Genomic DNA, 27,975 nt, shown 5'->3' with positions numbered 1-27,975 from the left:
CTGTGTTACATAAGAAAGTAACCAGGGCCTTACATGATTTTTGTGACAGGATTGTAAGAAGATTCAGCAGATTGAATTTCTGTTTATTATTTTGAAACCATAAAACAAATTCAGTTCTCTCCCTTTCATTTGCTGTACAGTGAATCAGCACATGCTCAACAGTTTCTGGTTCTTGACAGTGATTACATAAACCGGTAGGATGTTTGCCAATCCTATTCAATGACCTGTTGAGTCCAGTGTGGCCTATTCTCATGCAAGTAAAGGCTCTCTCTTCCCCCGTGTACTCTGTGATCTGCATGGACCAACACTACTTTGTCTCTGATACGGATGCCGTCCAGTATCACGTTGTTGTTGTTGTTGTTGTTGTTGTTGTTATTGATGTGGTTGTTGTTGTGGAGCTTGTGTCATTTCTGGCAAGTGATGTCATCAAAGCTTATGAAGCACCGGCGTTACGGATTTCCTTTAATTGGGAATTTCTAATTACTTATCTCACAGAACTAATCAATCCGCAGGCGTGGCCATACTAACACAGACATTTAATGGGGCTATAGATATGACTATTACAAAAAGTGAGATTTTATGCTTGGGAGGCTGATGACAGAATTTGGTAATGTCCCTATAAAAAACTCAAATATCATCATTCAACTTATGAATGAGGGTGGCACTCAAAGTTGATATCGATTAAAGAATTATATCAAGATTTCAAACGCGACACACTGCATTAGTGTGTGTATATTTATTAGAATTTAGAGTTGTGTGGGGCACCATCCTGTATCAGACATTTAGCAATTTTATAATCAAATATCTAAATCAATTTATTTTAAAAATATTTTGCTTGTTAATCTGAAGGTTTGTGAGAATATAATTGTGACATTGACCCCTTTTCTGGAAATGAATGAACATCAAATGTTGTTTATGAAAATTTGACCAAATAATTAAACAAATAAAATGAATAGGAAATTATTCTTCTAGATCTTGTAGTTGTTATCGTCGATTCTATATCATCTCATATTCCAACATTTTAAGTGTGAAGTCTCCGCTTTGTGTGCAGAAACGTCATAAATCTCCAGGTGGGATTGTATCATAGTAAGCCGCATTCCTGTCACCATGGCAACATTCAGAGGTCATCTGCCGGTCACATCATCAGATAGAATACTTACATTTCTCTCCTGGGTGTCTTCTCATATGACTTTTCAGATTAGATTACTCTTTAAGGTAAATGCTTTCTTACAGATTGAACAGTTGTCCCGTTTGTCTCATGTGTGTGTTCTCATGTGCATATCATGGTAACTCTTTTGGGTAAATGTTTTCTTGCAGATTGAACAGCTGTAAGATTTCTCATCTGTGTGTCTTCTCGTATGATATTTCAGAGTAGAGGAATGATTAAAATCTTTTTTACAGATTAAACAGTTGAAGAGTTTTTCACCTGTGTGTGTTCTCATGTGTACTGTGAGATTACTCTTTACTGAAAATGTTTTCTCACAGATTGAACAGCTGTAAGGTTTGTCTCCCGTGTGTGTTTTCATGTGTTCCGCAAGATTACTTTTTCTAGTAAATGTTTTTCTACAATTTGAACAACAGAAAGGTTTGTCTCCCGTGTGTGTTTTCATGTGTACTGAAAGGTTGCCCTTTTGGGTAAATAATTGATTACAAATTGAACAACTGTAAGGTTTCAGTCCCGTGTTTGTTCTCAAGCAATCTGCAAGATTACTTTTGCTTGAGAAACTGTAAGGTTTCTTGCCTGTGCGTGTCCCCTTATGATATTGGAGGTCCGAGGAATGCGTTAATTCTTTCTTATAACTTGAACAGCTAAATGGTTTTTCTCCCGCATGAATTCTAATGTGGGTTTGTAAATCCTCTTTAGTCCTAAACCTTTTTTTACAAACAGTGCACTGGTGTTTATTCCTTTCAGCTCCTTTGCATTTCCCTGACAAGTCTTCATTGTTCAAAGCTTCAATCATGTCTGGTGCAGACTTGAAGGTGGAGGGGACTCCTGAGTTTTGTGCACCTGTGCTTCTAGCTCTGATCTGGACTTGGTTGTGGGGATCTCCACAGCTGAATGGAGCTCTCCAGTCTTCATCATTGTCAGTCTCAGAAGAGTGCTCGGTTTCTCCCTCCTTCTCAGAGTGGAAATGTGGCTCTGAGCTGATGTCCTCTCCCCATGTTTCCACTTTGTGCTCAGTTTGTCTTTGTTGAAGCAGTGAGGACTCTTCTGTCTTCACAAAGACACCACTGGACTCAGGGACAGACCTGAAAAGAAGTTTAAATAAAACTTAAAATTCATCAAAAACTGCAGTGCAGATATCAGTCAGATTGACTGATATCTGCATGGAGTTTTATTGTGTATAAAACCAGTTAACCCTGTACACGAGGTTCATTTAGCAGTTTTTATGTCTTCCCCTTTTTGAAAAACAAAACTAAAACACAGAGCACAACATGACACAAGTGTAGAAGACAAAAGATATTAAGACAGATATTATGACCTATAATTTCCAGTGTACATGTCCAACTTAATAAAAAAATTTATAAAATAAGTAAATTTTCAACTAAATTCCAAATCATATTCCATTTTATGACAATCTATTTGCATCCAGTCAATGATTGTTTGGTTTGCATCATCCATTTCTTTGTGACGGCCTTCTCTACTGCTGCCAGAAGAATGCTCCAAAGGTATTGGTTTATTATGTCTATGGGATGAGTTCTGAGGCCCAGATACATAGGCCTGATGGTAAATGGGATGCAGAAAAAAAAATCTCCTGTGCATTATTAATCTCAGTCCAACATTTATGAACAATAGGACAGTCCCATAACACATGATAATGATGTGCCACCTGGTATCCAGACTTTCTCCAGCATCTAGGATTTCCCTGTGAATAGTGTGCACGTTGACATCGATACATTTTCCCACTTTATGTTTTTTATTATTTATTTCTGAGCCTAATCTGTCTTGCAACACTGAAATTTCCCCATTGTGGGACAAATAAGGTTATGTCATCTTAAACTAGTCATTATATCTGTGTTTGATATTTTTGTACATGGCTCATTACGTGTAAAGTGAGTCTAATGTCCTGAGTTTGTCAATTTAATTAATTAAATTGGCTGGGTAGTAGGTAAGAGTTCAAGTTGATACCTAGATGATCTGATCAGCCAAACTGTGAAATGTGTGTATGCTACAACCAGAAGCGGGAGGGTTCCGCCTCTTGATTTGAATTTTCCTTGGCTCTGAGGCTTTCCTCCGGTGACAAGAAAGCAGTTGCACCAATTTGAAGATTGTCCTGAATCCAAATTATGGCAGACTTGGAAAGTTGCAAAAACTCCTTTGCTTGAATGTTTCGCAGTTCAACTCCCATCAACAGGCACGGTGATGGGCACAGGCTTATTTATTCTGGAATGTCTTTGTCTCTTATTGTAGATAGTTTAGCTTAACCAAGGGACACTCAGCATTTCTCCCTCTTCCCATGGTCCTTGGGGTTGGAGTATCCTGGATGGAACTGACCTGGGGGTTAGTTTGACATTGTGTTTTAACTAAGCCAGCCCCCTGGGTTTTAGCTTTGATATACAACCAAAGTCAGCAGCAGCAGTTGGAAACTTCTTGAGGCTTGAAAAATTTGCATAATATACCAAAATTACAATATCAATAAATTCTTTAACTATAGAAATGTGCTTAATCTCCACGTATGTGTCTCGATTTAAGGGCAAAATACCATTAATTTAAGTGTATTGTGAGAATAGCTCATCAGGTAAAGCACTTGGTTGGGGTGTGGGTGATCCAGGAGTGAGACCCAGACTGACTTTCAATTATTTATTCTGTTAGTGTATTCATGTTTAAACGTTTTAGAGTCCGATTGCAGTCTGTGGTGTTTATTAGAGCTTTTCATTCAAGAGCAGCAGTTTCATGTTGTGCAGAACTGAGGCCGAGCCTCTCCTCCTGCACCTCTGCACCTTTCCCTGGCTTGCTCTGAGCACTGATTGGCTGTCCAGATTCACTCTTCACTAGCTCTGATTTGATGCGGACTCTTTTTACCTGCTTTCTCATTGGTTATTTTTGTTGAACTCAGTGCTGGACTGGGAAAATAAATTGGCTCTGGACTTTTTGGTCTGGACTGACCCCTATTCGACCCCTTTAGCAACACAATTTGTTTAATTATTATTTGTGTATATTAATTCAAATGTAACTTTATGGGGGCTTTTTGGTTTTAGTGCATTATGGTTTCTTAATAATGCTTGGCATGGCCTGTTATTACAGTTTATGCCAAAGCCATTAAAACTTTAAAATAAAACAATGCAAGAACTACTTTACCATTCATGTTTAATTGGTATGAAAATCCAAATTTAATTATTTAATTTGAATTACAACATAACATAAGTTTCCATCAAGTCCCCCCATTCATACCCATATAGTGTGCTTGTTAGAAACTCCCCTGGACACTGAACTTTTATTAAAGGTTGAATGGACGATTTTTTTGACCCAAATCTGAGTCTTATTTCCTCGTGGCGTGAACTGCCGATTAGTCCTGCCACATATCAAGCATAAAACGCACCTACCGCTCACCTGCAGCCGCGTGTGGCTCATCCCCACGTTTCCGCGTGTCTAAGCGCATGGATCTAACATAATATAGTTCCCTCAGTGTACGGGACAAAATGAAGACGGAGAAAGACAGTTCGAGCTGATGCAGAAGTAGACTGAAATCTACGGGAGACGAGCGATGCACTCCGTTGCGCTAATAAACAAACACACGTGTGTGTTGTATCAGTCCGCACGGGGGAGTGGCATGCGCACTTCCGGCTGCGTTCTCAAATCGCCGAAAAATCGTCCATTGCGCCTTTAAGGTAAGAATTACGTATAAAGTATAGAAATACTGAGAACAGCAATTGCTTCAATTAAATTCTGTATGTGTGATGTACAACTTACAAGATTTTAATGCATTCAAAATTACCTGAAATATTTTAATCACCATGAAGGAGGCATAAAATAAATTAACACATTTAAAATCAGAACTCAAAAATAAAATGCATATTATAAAGCAGACATGAAGGTCTTCACACAAGGTAAACATCGAAAGCAGGAGCCAATACAATTCAATTTAAAATAATATAGGTGTCTTGGCTTAGGAAATGTATGTATAAGGGTGCCCCCAGAGCTGAAAAGTTTGAACCACTGCTTTAAATGACTCTTTTTGTATTTTTTGTTTAACGTTTGCATAGCCAAAACAACAATCTGTTGTCAGTGATGTTATGTCACCAAATTGAAGATGGTATTTACATACATGCATGCTTCGGAAAAGCCTAGGGGTCTGGGGATGTAGTGTATCCAATTTTCTGACACGTTTGGCATCAAGACTAGGCCAGAAGATGTTAGTCTGCCCTTCTTTAGTAATGTATTTCCACCATTTTATGATATTTTATTAAAATACAATAGAGATGAAGAATATAAAATCTATACATTTTCTGTACACCCTCAATCTGACTGTCAAAGAGCAAAATAAAATAAAGAGCTGAAATAAAAATGTTGTAAATGGAGCGTGCAATCAACAGACTAAAGAACAAAAATCCAGGGAGTAATGGGTTCACCACAGAGTGTTATAAAGCTCTAAAAGAAACCCTTATTCCTCTGCCCAACAACTTTTAACTGGGCACTTAAAAAGCTCAGATCCCTCTGAGTTGGAAGGAAACAATGATATCCTTAATATCTAAAGGATCAACTTGACTGTGTCCCATATAGATTAATCTCAATTCTGAACGTGGACCATCAATTAAGTCCAAAAGAATGGAACAAATACTCCCAAATTTAATTCACAATGATAAGACGGGCTTTATTAACAAACGACAAACACAAGAAAACATAAGATTCTTTCACATACTGAATCATATACAATAGAGCAAAACTAACATGCAATACAGTGAAAAATATAAGGAGCGGTGAGAAAAAAAGAACTTGCAAAATTGCAGGCTGTTGAAATACAGCCATTTTAAAAATGTTTCGACTGCGAGATAGAATCTGAAAAAAATCAAAAAATCACATTGTATAATTTTCAAATAATTGATTTAAATGTTATTGCTGCAAATAAGTATTTGAACACCTGCTAATCAGCAATAATTCTGGCTCTAAAAGACCCGTTAGTCTTCCTTTAAAACGTCCACCTCTACTCCACTTATTCATCTAAATTAGTAGCACCTGTTTGAGCTTGTTAGCTGCATAAAGAACTACAGGAGGAGCTGGTCAATAACCTGAAGAGAGCTGGGACCACAGTTTCAAAGGTTGCTATCGGTAATAAACTACGCCGTCATGGTTTAAAATCAAGGTTCCCCTGCTTAGGTCAGCACATATCCAGGCCAGTCTGAAGTTTGCCCATGACCATATGGATGATTCAGAGGAGTCATGAGAGAAAGTCATATGGTCAGATGAGACCAAAATAGATCTTTTTGGTATACGGTAACTTCAGTTGCCGTGTTTGGTGGAAGAAGGATGAGTACAATCCCAAGCACACCATTTTTGTAGTTTTTCCTGGCCGAGAAGGAGGGTCTAAGGACAGAGGACTCTGGAACATTGTCTCCCGCCACCACAGACATTGCTTGATTAGTTTTTCACTGTGGCCCTCAGAGGCAACCGTTGTTGTGATTTTGGGCATTACAAAAATAAATTGAATTGAACCATCCCTGCTGTGAAGCATGGAAACATCACGCTTTGGGGCTGCTTCTCTGCACAGGGGACAGAACGACTGCACTGTATTAAAGGAGAGAATGAATGGGGCCATGTATTGCAAGATTTTGGGAAACAACCTCCTTCCCTCAGTCAGAGCGTTGGAGATGGGTCATGGCTGAGTCTTTCAACATGACAATGACCTGAAGCACACAGCCAGGATAACCAAGGAGGAAAGAAGCATATCAAGGTTCCGAGTGGCTAGTCTCCAGACCAAAATCTAATAGGGATGGCAAACTGTGTGGAGGAGTGGGCCAAATCCTGATGCTTGGTCTTCATAGCCTCGTTTTCCACCCGCAGTTTCACCACCTCTGCTCTAAGCTATTGCAAATCATTCATAATGTCTGAAAGGCGCCATTCTGCCTCAGGGGATTGCTGGCCACCTCCCCAGACCTTTAGGCCTGCCACATTGGCTTCCATTTTCTCAAAGCAGGTGCCAATCTCTGCCTCAATATCAGTTCCGATTAATGCCATGTTATTCCCCAGCCCGCGTAACACGTGGCCCATCGGTTATACAGTTATGTCCTCTCCTCCAGCGAGTCTGCATAGCGGAAAGTGCTCGTCTGTGCTGCGTTCTCCTCCTTCAAAAGGCCGTATTAGCAATATTAGCATCAGTTGCATCAGTCTGAAAAAAAAAAATCAGCTTTCTGCCAAGGATAGTCAGTCAGCTTCGATTGTTTAGCTTCCGAAGCATTACCTTCCTTGTTTTTCTGTTTAGTCATCTCTCACAGCATCTTTTTGGGGTTATGTGGGTGAAATGGAGATTTGTAAGGCAAATGTCGGCCGAGAGAAGTAGCAGTGTGGCCGTTTACACCTGCACCATCCCCCAAACACCACATGTGCATTTTTAATCTTCAGTCCTTCATTTTAGACCAGAAATGAAGTTACATTTTTTAACAACAGGGTTTGTAGAACATTGAAACATCCCATAAAGACAAAGCCATCTGACATTCTGATCAGCCCATTTCTAGTGTGTGATTTTGATTATTTGCAGATAAGAGCTTGTGATAAACCGTGTATTACAGGTAAACAGCGCTACAATTTCTCACCAGTGTGTCTTCTCATGTGACTTTTAAGATTAAAGCTAAAGCTAAACCGTGTATTACAGATTGAACAACTGTAAGGTTTTTCTCCTGTGTGACTTTTCATATGACTTTTTAGATTACAGTTTGAGGTAAACTGCAGATTACAGATTGAACAGCTGTAAGGTTTTTCTCCTGTGTGTTTTCTCATATGAATTTTCAGATAAGAACTCGAGGTAAACAGTGTATTACAAATTGAACAGCTGTAAGATGTCTTGCCTGTGTGCGTTCTCTGATGAACTGCAAGATTACTATTTTGGGTAAAGGTTTTCTTACAGATTGAACAGCTATAAGGTTTCTCACCCGTGTGTGTTCTCATGTGATATTGGAGTGAAGTGGAATGAGTCAAATCTTTCTTACAGATTGGACAGCTGAATAGTTTTTCACCCGTGTGTGTTCTCATATGTACTGAAAGATGAATTTTTTGGGTAAATGTTTTCTTACAAATTAAACAACTGAATGGTTTTTCACCTCTGTGAGTTCTCAAGTGTACTGTAAGATGACTTTTGAAGGAAAATCCTTTGTTACAGACTGGGCAACTGTAAGGTTTATCTCCTGTGTGAACTCTAATGTGTCTTTGTAAACCCTGTTTGGATCCAAATCTCTTTGCACAAAAAGAGCACTGGTGTTTCTTTCTCTGAGTTCCTTTGGTTCTTCCTGAAACATCTCCATTGTTGGCAGCTTCACTCGTCTCAGATCTATCCCTCAAATACAAGTCTGCACCAGAGTTTTGTGCAGAAGTGCTTCTGGCTCCATTCTGGATAAGGTTGTAGTGGTCTCCATCAGCCTCTGTCGTCATCTGTGCATCTGAAAAGCTGAATGGAGCTCTAACGTTTTCAGCATTGTCTGTGTCAGAAGAGTGCTCTGTGTCTCCCTCAGTCTCTGAGTGGAAATGTGGCTCTGAGCTGATGTCCTCTCCCTGGGTTTGCTCTTTGTGCTCAAGATGTCTTTGCTGTAGCACTGAGGACTCTTCCATCTTCAAAGAGAAATCACTTGAATCAGGGACAGACCTGAAAAGGAATTGAAATAGTAAAGGCAGGGATGTGCCTGGTCTCCCCCCATGATTGCTTTGTATTTGAAATCATTGCCTGTACAAAATAAAGTCACTACTTGGATTGAACTAAGCAAATACTGTCGGTACAAGCCTCCTACAGGATAATTGCTGCATGGGTGACCAGCTACAACGCGGTAAACAAATCCCGTGGTCATGGAAAATATGTCAGTAGTTTGTGAAGGGTCAAATCATTGGTATCAAGTCGAGAAAACATCTAAGGAGAAGCAGAAACTAATCTACTACAGATCTGTACCTCAGTGAGAGTGTTTGGGATGAGCTGGAGAAGGCTTTGTGTACTCTCACATTATCAATACATGATCGCTTGTTAAAATGAATGCAACACTAGATGGTAGTAAATCTTTTTTTTCCATAAATTTTTTTGTGTCCGTAGACTTTATTAGACAGGAAAGGACAGTGTGAAATGGGGATGAGAGAGAAGGGAGGACATGCAGCAAGCAGTTGGCACCCAAACCAACGACCGCACTTGGAGCCAAGCATACATGTGTTGTGCCATAACCACTCGACCACCGGGGGCAGCACTAATCTTTTAATATTTCAAAAGATTATTGAAACTATGCCACAGCGAATGTGTGCTGTAATCAAAGCTAAAGGTGATCCTACGAAATATCAGAACATGCGCTTTTTTTCTTCGTGGCGGCTTTGTTTTGACAGGCAGTGTATAATACAGTCAGAAAAGTGTTGTTACAATCGATAAGATACAACATAACATTGCCTGCTGCTGCTGATGTTCTATTATTTTTTTCAGACATTCAGAATTGCATTTAAATGACAAACAGACTCTTTGAAATATTTCTGCTCAAATCAGAGCAGTACTATTGTGACTCAGAATATGAAGCTGGAAAATTATTGTGCAGTGTGATGCCACTGGTCCCTGTACAGCAGGCTATTCAACGTAATTTTTCTGAGGGCCAGCTATATTGTAGGGCCATTGTCTCTAGGCCGGAATTGCACAAAACGCCAACATTTTTAAAATGAGGCCGAACAAAATATCCACACTAGATCCATTTTTAAAAATGGGACTGGGATTTTTGAAATGGACACAGATTTTAGTGGAAAAATAATATACACAATGTTTTGCTAATCAGCACAACCAGAATTAAGCTAGGACGAGACTAGAACCAACCGCGTCTGAACCAGGACTAACCCAGAATCAAACCAGGCATAACCAGAAATAAACAAGGACTAAACCAAGACCAACCCAGTTCTAAACTAGTAACCCGGAATCAAACTAAAAATCTATTTTCAAATATTTGGAAGATGAGTTCCTTGTGGAGGAAGATGAGAATCCTTGTGTAAAATATTTTGTCGACTATCTGGAGAGAATGACAAAATACTGTAAAATCTTAAACTGGAAAGTTTATTATTAAGGTTTTTAGCCAAACAGTCCTGATCTGAGAGTTGAGGTCTGGATAACAAAATGTATTACAGGTTTTGTTTTTTAACCAGACTGTAAAATACAACCAAGGGAAAGGTTTTGATACCATAACCCATAAACTTCTCACATACTTTATTTCTTCTGTATCTACCTCTGTATCTACCTGCGTTGCACCAATGAAATTTCCCCACGTTATACAAGACCCCTCTGTATACATTTCCCACATTTAGCACTCAAATTAGTGTTTATACAAAACAGATAGCCAGATAGATTTTATTCTCCAAGTATGCATGTATGCAAATACCATCTTCAAACTGATGACATTAGCATCACCATGACAACAGATTGTTGTTTGACAATACGAACAAAAAACTAAAATAACTTAATAGCAAGAAGGCCATGTTTCCGTTCAGCATCCTTATAACCAATGATGCTTAATAAGATGTAATTAAGGCTGATGCCAAAAACGGATGGATCACGAAATAATCAGCACTCTCTTTAAAACAAGAGAAATGTCTTTATTATGTGACCATTACTTGAATTTACATGCCTGACGTTGCTAGTTCCATTACTTGCAGTTTAGTTTTCTGTGTTTTGTCTTTTGCTGAGAAGCATTTCTGCTTCTGTGGGATTTTTGAGCATTCAAACGTCACCACAAGAATTGCTGGAAATGAGAAGCCATGCCTCACTTGTCTCCTCTTGAATTCGTCAGACGTGGCTTATCTATAGAAGAATTTGCCTTTGCAATGGAGGTCTCCTTTAACTTTTCCAGCCTTCATGACACGCTCCGTTACATGGTGGTTAAACATCATTATCAGGCCTTGTGGTTTATCAACCTCTTGTCTTTATTTGACCCAAGGCGATGTGCTCGCTCTATAGTAATGGGAGGGACCGCAACTCAAGTCACGGATACAAGTTCCGGGATCACTCTCTCAAGGAAGCCTTCAGTGTTGTCCCCGTAGTCACACTCCAGGACTCCCACAAGTCTGAGATTGTTTCTGTGGGATCTGGACTCCAAATCCAGAATCTTGCTCTTTATAGTCTTGTTCTCCAGCCACAGTTTCAGCTCCTCAGATTTACACTCCTGTAACTCATCCATAATGCACGCTGCTCCGCCTCAGCAACACGCCCACCATCTCCTTCCACTTTCAGGTTCGCTACATTGGCTTCAAATTCTGTAGAGCCGGGCGCCGTTGCAGGCCCTGACCAAAGCTCTGAACAACGCCATGTCTGCATTTCCCATAAGATAAGGGTCAGCTGTAGTAAAGTTGTATCCTCTCCTCTGTCCGACAAGCGTAAACTTGTGAGATTTGGGTGAAACAGCATGCATGCGTCTACACCAAACCATAACCGGAAGTGAATTCCAATGATTTGTTATCCTAATTTGTCATTAGTTATTCAGTACTATGAACTATTAAAACTTATTTAAATAAAACAAAATTATCCCCTCATATCTAATTTTTTGGCCTATTTTTCCAAAAATGCCTGAAAAAATTACCCCAATTTTAAAACTGAAGTTGTTCCTGAACCCTCTGGAGTAAAACAATTGGCTGGAGCCTTTGTGAAGCTGAAACTCTGTAGTTATAGACTCTGATGATGTGTGTTTTACTAGTCATAAGTAGAAACAAGCTCAGCAGAGGAATTCAGATTTTAAATCCCACCTAGGTTTTCTTTGTTAAATATATGAATGAGTAGAGCTGGTTTCTGGAGGGATTGGATACTTGGTTTAAAGTGCAACTAAACCCCTGTGGCAGAGCCTTGTTCAGCCAGAAGCAAAATTTGAAAAATACTCCTTGGTGAGCAGGGCCCGGAGGTTTGGGGGAGGCTCTAGCCCGGTGATTGACAGCTGCTGCTGACAGAAGAAAAGATGGCACGGGCTGACGTTCTGATCTAGATAGGAGTGGACTTTTGGATTACCTCTTTCCACTCTTCTCCAGACCCAATGAGGCATCTCGGACCCGAGCGGCCCACAACGGGTCTGAGCAGGGACTGGATAGGTCTTTGACTGAAGGCGGTGCCTCGGTTTGGTCGGAAAGCAATAGTAGCCGAGGCAGTGACAGTTAAAAGTAAAGCTAGCATCTCCCCCCTCACGCACAATGTCAGACACAGGGGCAGGGCTCACAGGGGGTCAGTCGTGATGTAGTGACCAGGCTTATGATGACTAAATAAGGCCAGCGATGTGTACATATTTCTATTTTAAACCCATTTACACAATTAATCAGTTAAAAAAGTGGTTTTGGCATTTTGTTACTCTTTAAGCATGTGTTAGGTTTTGACAATTCTCTTTTAAAATTGAGTTTTAGGGACTTGTAATAAAGCAAAAATGTCCAAGCAGAATCCATATAAAAGTGTTATCCTATTGGCTCAAACAGCGGCTCTGAAGGTGACACAGCACTATGGAGCGTGGGATATGTAATCATTTTTGTTTATTTTGCAGAAGCAAACTGAAAACTACTATTTTTGATGCAAATTCATGCTGTTTTATACCAAGAGCAGACAACATCGATCATAGCAATTGCCAATATTTCTACACACATAATAAAACCTGATAACGTTGAATATGGGATTCATTTAACACCTGAATTATGATTTCAAAAATGTGTAATCTAATTTTAATAAAGTTTCGAGACTCACACTTCCAGCTGGTCATCCTCCTGTTTGACACGCTGTTCAATTGGCTCCTCTTTAATCTGCGGTGTCTCTGGGATTTCCTGCTTCAGACCAGGACTAAACGAGTGCTCGGAGTCTTTGCGCTTGATGTCTTTTCTCTGTGTTTCCTCTCTGTGCTCAGTGTGTTGCTGAAGCAGTGAGGACTCAGACCTAAAAAGAAAATGAAAAAAATCCAAATTAATCAAAAACAGAACATGATGGGTCACAATAAGGGATGCGTACCGCTACGACGGACCGGATCTGGACTTTTAAAAACGTTTCTGTTCAGGTCCAAAAAAAAACGAAAAACCCCGGTGATTCGGTTCTGGACTCATAAAAAATCTATCACTCACGTATTATATCCTTTTCGTTCTAGAATCTAGACCATCTTAAACCTTCCATAGATCGCGAAATATGCGCTGGAAAAGACGTAAACACGCACCCGGACCCTAATTAGTGACGCACGCATCTTCCGGGCATATGTTGAAGCCGGCGAATTAAGTTTAAAGATGCGAGAGACAGGAGCGCCTCGTGCGTGTGAGACAGGAGCGCCTCGTGCGTGTGAGACAGGAGCGCCTCGTGCGTGTGAGACAGGAGCGCCTCGTGCGTGTGAGACAGGAGCGCCTCGTGCGTGTGAGACAGGAGCGCCTCGTGCGTGTGAGACAGGAGCGCCTCGTGCGTGTGAGACAGGAGCGCCTCGTGCGTGTGAGACAGGAGCGCCTCGTGCGTGTGAGACAGGAGCGCCTCGTGCGTGTGAGACAGGAGCGCCTCGTGCGTGTGAGACAGGAGCGCCTCGTGCGTGTGAGACAGGAGCGCCTCGTGCGTGTGAGACAGGCGCGCCTCGTGCGTGTGAGACAGGAGCGCCTCGTGCGTGTGAGACAGGAGCGCCTCGTGCGTGTGAGACAGGAGCGCCTCGTGCGTGTGAGACAGGAGCGCCTCGTGCGTGTGAGACAGGAGCGCCTCGTGCGTGTGAGACAGGAGCGCCTCGTGCGTGTGAGACAGGAGCGCCTCGTGCGTGTGAGACAGGAGCGCCTCGTGCGTGTGAGACAGGAGCGCCTCGTGCGTGTGAGACAGGAGCGCCTCGTGCGTGTGAGACAGGAGCGCCTCGTGCGTGTGAGACAGGAGCGCCTCGTGCGTGTGAGACAGGAGCGCCTCGTGCGTGTGAGACAGGAGCGCCTCGTGCGTGTGAGACAGGAGCGCCTCGTGCGTGTGAGACAGGAGCGCCTCGTGCGTGTGAGACAGGAGCGCCTCGTGCGTGTGAGACAGGAGCGCCTCGTGCGTGTGAGACAGGAGCGCCTCGTGCGTGTGAGACAGGAGCGCCTCGTGCGTGTGAGACAGGAGCGCCTCGTGCGTGTGAGACAGGAGCGCCTCGTGCGTGTGAGACAGGAGCGCCTCGTGCGTGTGAGACAGGAGCGCCTCGTACGTGTGAGACAGGAGCGCCTCGTACGTGTGAGACAGGAGCGCCTCGTACGTGTGAGACAGGAGCGCCTCATACGTGTCGAGCTGCGCAGAACCATGTATCCACATGTGAACATTGAAGTGACAGCCGGTGAGATCGCTGGCTTTATTTGAACTGTTTTAAGCAGGGGCCACCACGTGCGATGTTGTGATTGTTAATGTGCTGCGTGCGTCGTCCTGTTAAAGGGGCGGGGTCAGCGTGGTCTTGTCTGGGTCTGGGATTTGTTGTGTAAAATATTTTCATATTCTATTTTTGATACTGCTAAGTTGATTGCTTTATAGTGATTCCAGTTGACTTTTATGTTAGTTTTTGTAACTCTGTTGATTTACTTTTCTTAATGATTTACACTGGTGTATTGTCTGTTTGAAGGTTTTTACCTGACTTTTAATGCCAATGGATCTGCAAAATTAAAGATTGGAAATGTGTCTAAAGGCAAAACATTTTATCAGATGAAACAGCTGCTTTGACCCTTGACCCAGACTGACTCTGTCAACAATACTCAACATGCTCTTGTTCCTCAAGTAAAACACATGAATGTGTGTTAACTGTTAAGCTATAGTCTAGCAGCTAGCTCGTAGCTAGTAGCTTGTGATTTGTAAGTTGTAACTTCTGTTAAAAACGGTGAATAAACCAGACAAGTTGAGTTTATTTCAATCTGCAGTTAAGCCTTGTGTTTGATAGAAGTCCTTGTTCAAGTGGCTTCAACTTAATCTAGCCAAGTAGCTTGTGTTGTGCTGTTATAACATTATGTAAATATGGCATGGGTTCAGCCGGACTCATTAGGTCCGGACCTGAACCTAAACCTCTGGATTCGAATCCGGACTTGAACCTGAACGTGGGTTTAGGTCTGCATCCCTAGTCACAATAAAAAAAATCATGTGTTTAAAATGGCAGCAGAAAATAGACCCTAGAAACATGAAATAATTTCATCCATCTCCATGTATATCTATATAATAAGATCATTGTATAGATAATCATTTTTTGTTTCATTTTTTTCGGTTACAGGTGTTTAAACGTGAGAGTCACACTTGCAGCTGCTCTTCCTCCTGTCAGACAACATTGATATCATCGCCATAATACAGCGATATCGCCAATATTGTAACATACATAATAAAACCTGATCATGCTGAATGTGGGATTTAATTAACACCCGAATTATGATTTGTAATCTGATATGAGTGAAATTACAAAGTGGTTGAGACTCACACTTCCAGCTGGTCTTCCTCCTGTTTGACACACGGTTCCATTGGCTCCTCTTTAATCCGTGGCATCTCCGGGATTTCCTGCTTCAGACCAAGACCATGACTCCGAGAGGGGATTTGGACACCTGCAAAAGACAATGGTTGAATAAAACCATACATACATTACATACCATACATACAGTGCTTAATAAATATTGTTTCCCCATGAAATTAACTCCAGCCAAAGGTATTTTCCAATCTGGTAGAAATGGTCTGAGAGGCAGCATTTATACTCTGAGCTCTAAATTGGTCCTTCCCAAGAGGAGGAGTTACACCTGAAACGTGCCTCATCCTCGTTTACACTCGGCAAAAGAAACAGTCTTCCTGAGCCCTGTTTGCGCTTGTGTTGTCACCAGCTCTTTACAGGAAGTTATCAATGGGAGTGTGTGATTAAAAGTACGTTTAGTGCCTCAGGCAATTCCTTGTGAATGCCTGTCAAAAGATGTTCACCAGTGTCTCCACTGCGATATTGCTCTGAATTTGCATTAAGTTCACTTCAGTTCCACTGAATCGCACTGTGCTCCTCGTCACTACCTCTAAATCTCCTCCTACCGCGAGCCTGCAGTGGAAATGAATGGGAGCTGTTCAAACCACTCACGTCGTTGCTGGTGTAAGCACACTCTTGCTGCTTACACACAGCCTGGGCCGTTAAGGCAAATTGAGGTCAGACCACCTCTCACAAGCTCACAAGTACCCCATTACAGTTTAGACCTGAACATTATTACCATACCATCTTAAAAGAGTGAGGTAAACATTTTTTTTTTTTAGCTCACGAGAGTATGAATGCTGATGTTCAAACCATTTCAGATTGAACCTTTTCTACAACTGACCACTCTGGATGAATGAGGAATTACATAATACTAAACATAGCATTCATTCAAAAGTATTCAGACACTGTCAACATTGATATCTGGCTGCGTGCTATGCGCTACTGCTGCTTTTCAAATTACTTTTTTACTCTATTCCATAAGCGTGGCTCGCGGCGTGGCTCGCGGCGTGGCTCGCGGCGTGGCTCGCGGCGTGGCTCGCGGCGTGGCTCGCGGCGTGGCGTGGCTCGCGGCGTGGCTCGCGGCGTGGCGTGGCTCGCGGCGTGGCGTGGCTGGGCCGACAAAAAGTCTCAAAGCAAAAAGTTCCTCTTCTGTAACATCCCTAAAGACCTGTTTGTCACTAGAAATGGATTACCGTCTTCAGGAGGAACCAGTGGACAGTGGACGAAATGACTCCAGACTGAGCGGTGAGTTGGTTTGCATACTTGCAGACAGTTTTAATGAGCTTAATGCTGAGTTTCAGTCAGCTTCGGAGGTCGGATCTCGAAAGAGGCATTTTATCAGTTTCTGCATTCCAACATTCAAGTTGGAAAAACTATGAGCAATACATAACATGGACTGTAAGGACGCAAATCAATAAAAAGCGATAACGGCTCAAATCAACCAAAATCAGGATCCGTATGAGTGCATTTATTAATCCGGACAATGCTATTCTATCTGTAAGATATATATTAACATCTGAATGGGAATTTTAGCTTATTTTGTCATTAACTCCATGTAGACATTAGCAAGATTACACAACAATGCATTTTTAACAGCAGAGGCTCAACAGGGTGAACAACTAAAGAGAAAATAACACAAGTACTATCAATACTGTCGGATGTAAAACTTTATCCAAAACGCATGGCTGCACCCTAAAACAGACAGTGATTGTCTGTTTTAGAAACACAATCACTTTCCACACACAAAGTCTGTGCACTTAAAAGCTTTGAGGGCTTGTCCGGTGGCAGAGGAAGCTTAGAGCCCCCCCCCCAAAAGACAACTGGCGTGTCATTATTGTGTGTTATGTACTATATTTATCTGTAAATATCTCATGTTACAACGTGGGCACCTGCGGTTTATTGACAGGTGCGGCCCGTATATGAACAATTTCCATTTAATTCATAAATGTTGAGTGGGCAACTTTTATTCAGGAGCGCTGTACAGCCCGAAACAACATGGTGATGCTCCAGAGATATCCGCCATTGTTAGGAAATTCAGCGGAATGGAAATGTCAAATATTGTCCCTAGGCTGATCTCAATCCAAAACCTCTGAACAACAGGACAATCCCAAAACACATGATAGTGGTTTGCCTCCTGCTGCCACAGCCTCAACAACAGTCTGCATTTCCCTGGGAGTAATGGGAACTTTGGCATGGGGTTATAAAGAAACGAGACACATTCTTCCAAAAGAATTCCCTCCAAACATGTGACCCTGTGGTTCTCCACTGAGATATACATTTACTTTCCCACTCTTCATCATCCAGAACAAAGTGGCCCTCTCTTTCTCATTCTTCCTTTGTGATATCAGTAGAATGAAAGCCCAAATTGTTAATAAGATTCATAAATTGGCTCGAGCCATTCCATTCCATGGAATGTGACGAGTCTTTGTTCTTGCCATATTTCTTATTATTCTTATTATACTTCTTGCATGGTCATTTTGCCACAACTCGGGCATTTTTTGACCCCCTGAACATTGATGAATGTCACACATGGGGACATAGACGCGATCGGCTCGGCCCGAACTCGAATAAAATGGAGGTTGTGAGAACGCCCGTCGCAACAGTGCCGACTAGTTCAAAAAAGAAAAAACATGAAACTCTTATCTTTGGCCTAGGCACATGAGACTTGGGACAGTGATAGAGCTACCTTTGACCTTTGACGAGTAAAACACACCTGGCAGCATTGCTCTATGATAAACAGGAAGTCAGCCATGTTGAATCAAAGTGGCACCACCACGCTTGACTTTTTTTTTTCCAAAATTGTACTTGTTCTAGGTTTTTTGTCCGATCGAGCTCAAAACAATACCTTTTGCATCTAAAAGACATTGAAATTTAATGAATATTCAAAAGAATGTTGATATTCTTTACGGTCTCTGCTTAACACGCCCTCAAAAAAGGCTCAATTTTCAGTGTTTAAGGACAAGTCACGCCTATTGGAATTGATCTGCGGAGCTCATATTTCACTCACTAATGCTTTTTTATGGTCTGATTGGAAATAAATACCCATGTAACAAATTTACTCTATAGCGCCCCCTACCCATTGTGTGAAAAACTCAACATTGTCTGATTTGTTTGAAACTCATGGATTATATTCTCCTCGAGACTTCATGAAAAAAGGGCATTGCAGATATGGTGTATTTTCACAATTGGCCAGCAGAGGCGCAATGAATGCCTTCACTTCCTCTTCCTCTTTTATTTTGATGGGACATTTCCTCTCGTGCCGCAGTCTTAGCATTAGTAATAGCATTAGAATTATTATTCTTTAGGCTTTATTCTTTAGACTTTATAGACTTTATTCTTTAGACTTTATAGACTTTATTCTTTAGACTTTTAGACTTTATTCTTTAGACTTTTAGACTTTATTCTTTTGAATTTTATTCTTTTGGAATTTTATTCTTAGGCTTTATTCTTTAGGCTTTATTCTTTCTGCCAGAACTATGTATTTTTGACCCCCTAAACATCAATGAAAAGTCGCGGGTCACCAAGGCTCTCTCTCTTTCTCCCTGCTCAGGTCTGCGTTCAACACAATCTTGCAATTTGTCAGGACAAACTACTATTTGAATCGCAAACTACGCAATCTGTACCTCGTGCACTTGGATGCCAACTGCCATAAAAAACAACAACGACAACAGTTTGGATATTACGGCAACATAGAGGAACGCCTCAGTCCGTATGACGGGGAAGAAGAAGAGGAAGCGTGACCTGGTCGGTGACGATATGAACAGCGGGGAGGACCCCCCTGGAGCCACTGATCCTGTGCAGCGTAGGGCGTCTTCTTGCTCGTCTATGGAGGGCTCTCTCAGTGAGGAGCAGGGCGAGGGGGTTGCAGATGTCGGGGATGTGAGTTCAGAGTGTAAGGTGTTCATAAAGCTCGCGCAGGATAATGCGTCCTTTAAGGGGTGGGATCCGATGGCGTTGACAAGGAGCCTGACTGTAGCTGTGGGAGTGGTCAAGCATGCGAGTGTCCTTAGGGATGGCTCGCTGCTGGTCGTGTGCAAGGACGTGGCTCAGCAAAGGAAGGCGATTGAAGCTAAGTGTCTGGGGGGGAAGGACATTCTTGTGTCTGATGCTGTAAGAGGCACGGTTAGGGGAGTTATAGTATGCGTCCCTACGACGACATCTGTGGATGACATAAAGGAGAATTTGACTGGAGCTAAGGTGGTGGATGCTAGGCGGTTGAAGATGACCCGGGATGGGGTAAGGTGTGACAGCCTGTCGATAATGATTAGATTTGAAGGTGGGATCCTGCCTCGTGTGGTGTGCGTTGGGTACATGCGCTATGGCTTACGCCCATATGTTCTGCCGCCCCTGCGTTGCTTCAAGTGCCAGCGCTTTGGGCATATTGCAGCGGTCTGTAGAGGGAAGCAGAAGTGTGGTAAATGTGCAGGAGACCACGAGTATGGGAAGTGTGACGAAGGAGCAAAACTCAAGTGCTGTAACTGTGGGGGAGAGCATAGCTCTGCCTACGGGGGATGCGTGTTCAGCAAGAGGGCTGCTGAGGTGCAAAAAGTTAGGGCCTCTCAAGGCATATCCTATGCGGATGCGGTCAAGAAGGTGTCTGGTAGTCAGGTGACGGTGGATGCAGTGGGGGCTGCCAGTGCTGCTGGTGTCCTAGGCGACAGGGGAGGGGGCAGCGTTGCCCGCGGCCAGGGGGAGGTCCTCACTGGGTTGCCTGTGAGTGTGCCTTCCACAGGCAGAGGCCCTGTGGGTGCGGAGGATGTACTGGTTGTGAAGAGGAAAGATTTCTTCCTCTTTATAGTGGAAGTGATTAACTGTACTGGGCAAACCAAGAAGAGATCCGAAAAGACTAAGATCATCGCTAAGGCTGCAGGGAAGTACTTTGGAGCTGGGGGTCCCGAGTGGACGGAGATAGAGGATGCGCTGCGGGAGGGCGCCCTGCCCCATTCTGGCAGTGGGAGTGGGGGGGCTCCCGATGCGCCGTCAGGTTCCGGGGGCTCATAATGGCGGTGGTTGTCTTGCAATGGAATGCGCGTAGTCTTCGTGCTAATGGCCAGGAATTTAAGCATTTTGTCTCTACCTTGTTGAACAAGCCTCACGTTATGTGCGTGCAGGAGACTTGGTTACGACCTAGGTGGGGTTTTGGGATACAAGGGTATGTGTGTGTTAGGAATGATAGGGAGCAGGGTAGAGGCGGAGGTGTGGCTGTGTTTGTCCGAGATGACCTAAATTACGTTGTTGTCAGTGTGAGTAAAGCGCCGGAGGCCCTGGCGGTGAGGGTCTGGCTGGGTGGTGAAGCTGTTACTGTGGTTAACCTTTATAATCCGTGTGGTGAGTTAACGTTAGAGTCCTTGCATAGTATCGGTAAGGATGTTCGGGGAAAGGCCGTGTGGTGTGGGGATTTTAATGCGCATAGCGCTTTGTGGGGCGGTAGTGGTACCGATAGGTATGGGCAGGTGGTAGAGGGTTTTATCAATCAAAGGGAGTTGGTTTGTCTAAATGATGGGGGTGGGACCCGCTATGATATGGGGACCGGTGCGGAAAGTGCAATAGATCTTACACTTGTGTCCAAGGAGTTAGCTGGTGTTTGTAGTTGGGAGGTTCTTGGTAATCTTTCTTTTGGTAGCGATCACTATCTAGTCCGCACCGTGATTGGCTTTGGGAGCTGTGTGGTCAGGGGGACGAGGATCCAGAGGTGGCAGTTGGCAAGGGCGAACTGGGGGGCTTTCCTGAGGAAAGCTGATGATGGTTCTAGGGTTCTGCAGGAAGGAGGATTGACTCAGGTGGATGATCTCAATAGTGCAATTGTCTCGCTCATCACGCAGTCAGCGGTAGGCACGATTCCTAAGAGTGGTGGTAGTGGACATAGGAAGCGGGTGCCGTGGTGGACTGAAGCATGTGGTCATGCTGTTAGGGCGAGAAATGCGGCGTTTCGCCGGCTAAGGGTTGCCCACACTGAGGGTGCCCTCATTGACTACAAGAGGGCCCGCGCTGTTGTGCGGAAAACTGTGAGAACGGCCAAGAGTGCCTATTGGAGGCGGTATTGTTCCAAAATTGGGAGAGAAACCCGTCTCGGGGATGTTTGGGGGATGATTAAGCGGATGCATGGGGTTGAGCGCCGTCATGGGACCCCAGTCCTAATACTGAATGGTGTTGAAGCAGTCAGCGACGTTGACAAAGCTGAACTGTTGGCCAGCACCTTTGTGTCGGTGCACAGCTCTGACAATCTCTCACCTGCGGAAAGGCACTACAGGGAGAGTACTCTGGCCCAGAATTCTGAGCTGATTGGGCACCAGCCTTCGACTCAAGATGACCTTGACCTTCCGTTTAGTTTGTTTGAGCTAAGGAGAGCACTTTCTAAGGCGAAACAGACAGCCCCGGGTAAAGATGAGGTGTGCTATGACATGCTCTCTCATTTGACTGATGACACGCTTGGGCTTGTCCTGGGTCTTTTCAACCGTGTTTGGGATTCAGGTTGTGTTCCATCTGCGTGGAAACAGTCTACGGTGGTGCCGGTTCTGAAGCCGGGTAGGCCAGCGTCTGACCCTTCAAGTTATAGGCCGATTGCCTTGACGTCGCAGCTCGGGAAAACAATGGAGCGCATGGTTACCGAGCGGTTGGATTACTTCTTGGAGAGTCAGGGTTTGCTTCCCGCGCACCAGAGTGGTTTCCGTAGGGGCAGGAACACCATGGATTCCGTGTTGTGTTTGGAATCTGATATCCAGCTGGCCAGGGCTCAGAAAGAAAAGGTTATTGCGGTGCTCTTCGATGTGGAGAAGGCGTACGATATGGTTTGGAATGATGGGCTCCTCATTAAGCTGCGGAAGTGTGGTGTGAAGGGTAAACTGTTTAACTGGGTCCGGAGCTTTCTGTCTGGCCGGCGTATTCAAACCAGAGTGGGCGCTGCTTACTCTGGGGTCTATGAGGTAGAGAATGGGATCCCGCAGGGGAGTGTGTGTAGCCCTATCTTGTTCAATGTTATGATTAAGGACATCTTTGACGACGTGGATGGGTCTGTTGGGAGGAGCCTTTATGCTGACGATGGCGCTCTATGGGTGAGAGGGAGGAATCTCCGGTTTTACGAGGCGAAACTGCAAAGGGCAATACAGCAGGTGGAGCAGTGGACCCTGAAGTGGGGGTTTAAACTGTCCGTACGGAAGTCTCAAGTGATCTGTTTCTTCAATGGGCATAGGGACGTCTCCCTTCGACTGCATGGGCAGGTGCTCGAACAGGTCAGGGAGGTGAGGTTCTTGGGGGTCACCTTTGACGAGAGGCTTAGTTGGCGTCAGCACATTGATGAGGTCAGTGGTAAATGCAAAAGGGTGAATAACTTGCTTCGTTGTCTATCCGGCCAGGACTGGGGGGCCAGCAGAAGGTCGCTCCTGGGTATTTATCGGGCCGTCATGAGGGCGGCTATTGATTATGGCTGTATAGCCTACATGTCTGCGGCTGAGAGTAACTTAAAGAAGCTTGATGTGGAGCAAGCCCAGGCCTTGCGCATCTGCTGTAGGGCTTTTAGGACCTCCCCTGTCTCGGCGCTGCAGGTTGAGTTGGGGGAATTGCCGTCACGGCTCCGGAGGCTAGAACTTCTGTTGGCTTACTGGGTGAATGTGCAAGGTCATACGAGCTCTCACCCGGTGAGAGACTTTCTCAGGGTTGATGGGGGGCAGAGTGAGGCTGGCGGTATGGTTTTTAGCCAGGTAGGAAATGCGGAGGCGCGGCTTGCGGGGGTTGGTGATCTGCGTGTGAGCCCGTCGGTGGCTTTGTCTGCTATAGCTCCGTGGAAGTTTGTCCCGGCTCCTGTTGATGTTAGCTTGCATGGCAAGCTTAGAGGAGTCGCTGGGAGGGCACCGCAGTTTGCCGTTCAAGCGCTCATCGATAAGCACTCAGGTGATGTGTTTATTTATACCGACGGGTCTAGGGATCCTGAGAGTGGGCGTACTGGCGCCGCTTATTTTGTGCCTGACCTGGGGCTGGCGGTCAAGAAGAGGTTGACAGATCGCCTTTCTGTTTTCACGTCGGAACTCATAGCGATACGGTTGGCATTGGAATGGGCGGAATCTGCTTTGCAGTGTTGCGGCATTGTGGTGGCCTCTGACAGCCTTTCTGCATTGCAAAGCATTAAATCTGGGAAATCGGATTGCAGACAGGATGTGTTGAATGGCATCTTCTGTCTGATGCTCTCCCTGTCCAGGAAGGATGTGAGGGTTTCCTTCTTTTGGGTCCCTGCGCATGTGGGGGTGGATGGTAACGAAATGGCTGATGCACTGGCTAAACGTTCCCTTAGGCGGCCATCAATTGATGTGGCGGTTGAGTTGGGCAAGTCTGAAATCAAGCCCGTTATCAAGAGTCATGTGGTCGGCCTTTGGCAGGAATTTTGGAGCCACTGTGTTACTGGACGGCATCTCTATCACATACAGGGTAGTGTGGGTCCTTGCGGGTCTATGGGCAGGAACGCGTGGGAGGAAAGGGCCTTCGCCCGCATGAGGATTGGCCATACTGGACTCAATTGGTCACTGAGTAGGATAGGCAAACATCCGACCGGTCTGTGTGGTCACTGTCGGGTGCCAGAGACTGTCGAGCATGTGCTGATTTGCTGTGAGGCTTATGATAGGGAAAGGGCCGGGTTGGCCTTGTGGTTTCGGAATAATGGGCGGGAGTTCAATCTGCGGAACGTTCTGGCGATCCAGTCACAGGGTTTGTGTCAGGCTGTGGTTGCTTACTTATGTAGCACAGGGCTGGGTAAACGTTTATAGAGGTGGGGGGTGTTGGAGACTGAGCCGAGGATGAGGAGCAAGAGGATGTTCTAACGCGCTTTGACTTCATGGGCCTAGAAACACCAAAGTGATGGAGAAAGGACTTCTAAAGGATAAAACGACAAAGACGTCACATGACCTCATGGGCTTTGTAAAACAACAAAGACGTCCCATGACCTCATGGGCTTTGTACTTCCAAAGCACCGAACGTCAAAGAGGGAGAGGAGGATGAAGAAGAGTCTCCCTGGAATAAAGCCGGTTGGTCTCTGACACAACAACTATTCAAGTCACAACAACAACATCATGACCTCATGGGCTTTGTAACACCAAAGCAATGGGAGGAGTACTTTTACGGACTACGACAGAGTCTGAGGACTACGAAACGTCTGAGGAATGAAGTCTGGCGGTGATGCAACACTCGGATGCCAGCCGCCGTCAACAACAACAACAACAACAACAACAACAACAACAACAACACAACAACTATTCTAGTCACAAAAACACATCATGACCTCATGGGCTTTGTAACGCCAAAGCAATGGGAGGAGTACTTTTACGGACTACGACAGAGTCTGAGGACTACGAAACGTCTGAGGAATAAAGTCTGGCGGTAATGCAACACTCGGATGCCAACCGCCATAAAACAACAACAACATCAACGGTGAATTACTGAGCTTCGTTTGGTCTGCCGCAAAACGCAGCAGAAAACATGGACGGGCGGGAAGGTCGGTCGCGCGGGAAGGCGAGAGCCATCATCGCCGCTACCGGGGCTTTAATTTGGATATTATTCCTCTTGAAAGTTCAGATTTATAAGCTTTAATAAATTTCAGTCAAGTCGGTTTTGGTGAAACCCATGGATAGGCTGCGTTCACATTCTATTTTATGTCATAATCCCAGATGGTGGGAATAAGCCAATAATATTCAATACAGATGCAGAGCAGCTAAAATACAAGAAATTAATGGGTCTAGTCATAGAAATCATAAGAATAAACATTTGTGAATTTACCTTCCAGATATTTCACAGCAAAGTACAATGTAATCGATGGGGGAAATGTGTCTCCCATCACGTGACATCCTCATATTCTAGAATCGGAAAACACCCAATTGCCAGGAATATCCAATAAGAAATTCATAAATGTTGAGCCTTATTTGTTGTTTATTAGGGATAGGGCCCACAAAACTGCCACATTAATCTGAGGGTTGAACGTCTTTTCACCTGACAACAATAATCGTCTTTGGAATTAAATAATGGCATGGCAAAAAAAATCCACTTTTGTTTTTATTTGTTGACAAAGACGAGGTTGTGTCAGTTTTGGTTTCATGTATGGTGGATGTTATAAACTGCGCTGCTCAAACTCAAAGCAGAATTGAAAGGATCAGGATCATTGCTAAAGCTGCAGGAAGATTCCTTGGAACAGAAGAGCTTGATTGGGCGTAGGTGGAAAGCGGGCTAAAGGCGCTAAATGGGAGTCAGAGTGATCAGAGTGAAGAAATAGAGGTTGGGGTGGTCTCCTGTCCTCGACCCAGTCTTGTAGATGCACGGCTGCCAAGCAACGACATCAGTGGAAAAATCAAAGCCTAAAGAACGAAGCATAAAGAATAAAGCTGTGTGGCGGAAGCACGGAACATCAAAGGCGGCGAGGAAGTTGAAGAAGAGTCAGCCCTGGAATAAAGCCGGTTGGACTCTGAATAAAGTCTGGCGGTAATGAAACACTCGGATGCTCTCCCTGTCCAGGAAGGATGTGAGGGTTTCCTTCATTTGGGTCCCTGCGCATGTGGGGGTGGATGGTAACGAAATGGCTGATGCACTGGCTAAACGTTCCCTTCGGCGGCCATCAATTGATGTGGCGGTTGAGTTAAGCAAATCTGAAATCAAGCCTGTTATCAAGAGTCATGTGGTCGGCCTTTGGCAGGAATTTTGGAGCCACTGTGTTACTGGACGGCATCTCTATCACATACAGGGTAGTGTGGGTCCTTGCGGGTCTATGGGCAGGAACGCGTGGGAGGAAAGGGCCTTCGCCCGCATGAGGATTGGCCATACTGGACTCAATTGGTCACTAAGTAGGATAGGCAAACATCCGACCGGTCTGTGTGGTCACTGTCGGGTGCCAGAGACTGTCGAGCATGTGCTGATTTGCTGTGAGGCTTATGATAGGGAAAGGGCCGGGTTGGCCTTGTGGTTTCGGAATAATGGGCGGGAGTTCAATCTGCGGAACGTTCTGGCGATCCAGTCACAGGGTTTGTGTCAGGCTGTGGTTGCTTACTTATGTAGCACAGGGCTGGGTAAACGTTTATAGAGGTGGGGGGTGTTGGAGACTGAGCCGAGGATGAGGAGCAAGAGGATGTTCTAACGCGCTTGGACTTCATGGGCCTAGAAACGCCAAAGTGATGGAAGAAGGACTTCTAAAGGATAAAACGACAAAGACGTCCCATGACCTCATGGGCTTTGTAAAACAACAAAGACGTCCCATGATCTCATGGGCTTTGTACTTCCAAAGCACCGAACGTCAAAGAGGGCGAGGAAGGTGAAGAAGAGTCTCCCTGGAATAAAGCCGGTTGGTCTCTGACACAACAACTATTCTAGTCACAAGAACACATCATGACCTCATGGGCTTTGTGGCGCCGGGGCGATGGGAGGAGTACTTTTGCGGACTGCGACAGAGTCTGAGGACTGCGAAGCGTCTGGGGAGTGGGGTCTGGCGGTGGTGCAACGCTCGGATGCCAACCGCCATAGGGCAACAGCAACAACAACAACAACAACAACTATTCTAGTCACAAAGACATATCATGACCTCATGGGCTTTGTAACACCAAAGCAATGGAAGGAGTTCTTTTACGGACTACGACAGAGTCTGAGGACTACGACAAAGTCTGAGGAATAAAGTCTGGCGGTAATGCAACACTTGGATGCCAACCGCCATAAAACAACAACAACAACAACAACAACACTCGGATGCCAATCGCCATAAAACAACAACAAAATGAAGTCGAAAGAATAAAGTCTGGTGGTAATGCAACACTTGGGTGCCAACCGCCATAAAACAACATGTGGATAGTGTGTAACTACAGATATGAACCATAAACCAGGTCAAAACATCTGCAATCTGACAGTTAACCAGTCAATTCTACTTGAGAATTCAGACCTGGCTCAGCTCCGTTTTTGAAAACCGGTATATTTTCCCATTTTCTCACAAATCTCACTCTCCCAATTTTAGCACTCAAATGAGTGCATGTAACTATACTCAGTGTATTACAAATATACAAGCCAACATGGGCATCAAGTCTGATAAATAACGTTACAATCATAATCATCATCATTCTCTTCAATATATAAATGTCTTATTGTGTGACATTACTTGAATTCACGTACCCCACGTTGTTGGTTCCATTTCTTTTCTTGTTGCCAGGTTTAGTTCTCTGTGTTTGGCATTTTCTTGAGGAGCACCTCTGCCTCCGCCGGTGTTTTGAGCACGTGTTTTTCACCTTCAAATGTCATCAGAAGAGTCGCTGGGAATGAAACCCCTGCCTTTGTCTCCTCTTTCATTCCAGTTCCTCTCAGACGTGGCGAAAATAATATATGCGCATGCTCCGATGCTTGTGCGCATGCGCCGACGCTTTTACTACGGCAAAACGCAGGTAGACAAACTACATC

General features: G+C 44.3%; 1 protein-coding gene across 4 annotated transcripts; it reads right to left on the bottom strand.

Annotated features, from left to right (window-relative positions):
• Window positions 1–21: 21 nt before the first annotated feature.
• Window positions 22–27,866, bottom strand: LOC140361784 (uncharacterized). 4 transcript variants are annotated; one of them, XM_072447638.1, is made up of 4 exons: window positions 27,694–27,866; window positions 15,547–15,667; window positions 12,867–13,052; window positions 22–2,250 (listed from the first exon to the last, which is right to left on the bottom strand). In XM_072447638.1, exons 1-4 carry the CDS (start codon window positions 27,710–27,712, stop codon window positions 1,257–1,259), a joined length of 1,320 nt encoding a protein of 439 aa, XP_072303739.1. In that variant the 5' UTR covers window positions 27,713–27,866; the 3' UTR covers window positions 22–1,256. The 4 variants fall into 4 exon arrangements, with proteins under 4 accessions (XP_072303739.1, XP_072303756.1, XP_072303730.1 ...); XM_072447629.1 differs by lacking the exon at window positions 22–2,250 and adding an exon at window positions 7,667–8,792; XM_072447655.1 differs by lacking the exon at window positions 12,867–13,052.
• Between the last annotated feature and the right edge of the window lie 109 nt (window positions 27,867–27,975).

Source organism: Eucyclogobius newberryi, unplaced genomic scaffold (assembly GCF_026437365.1).
Source record: "Eucyclogobius newberryi isolate DKJ021-1_F unplaced genomic scaffold, fEucNew1.0.hap1 SCAF_1, whole genome shotgun sequence".
In the NCBI taxonomy this organism is placed as follows: domain Eukaryota; kingdom Metazoa; phylum Chordata; class Actinopteri; order Gobiiformes; family Gobiidae; genus Eucyclogobius; species Eucyclogobius newberryi.
Note: the sequence above shows the minus strand (reverse complement) of the source record. Positions and strands in the feature narration are given on the sequence as shown.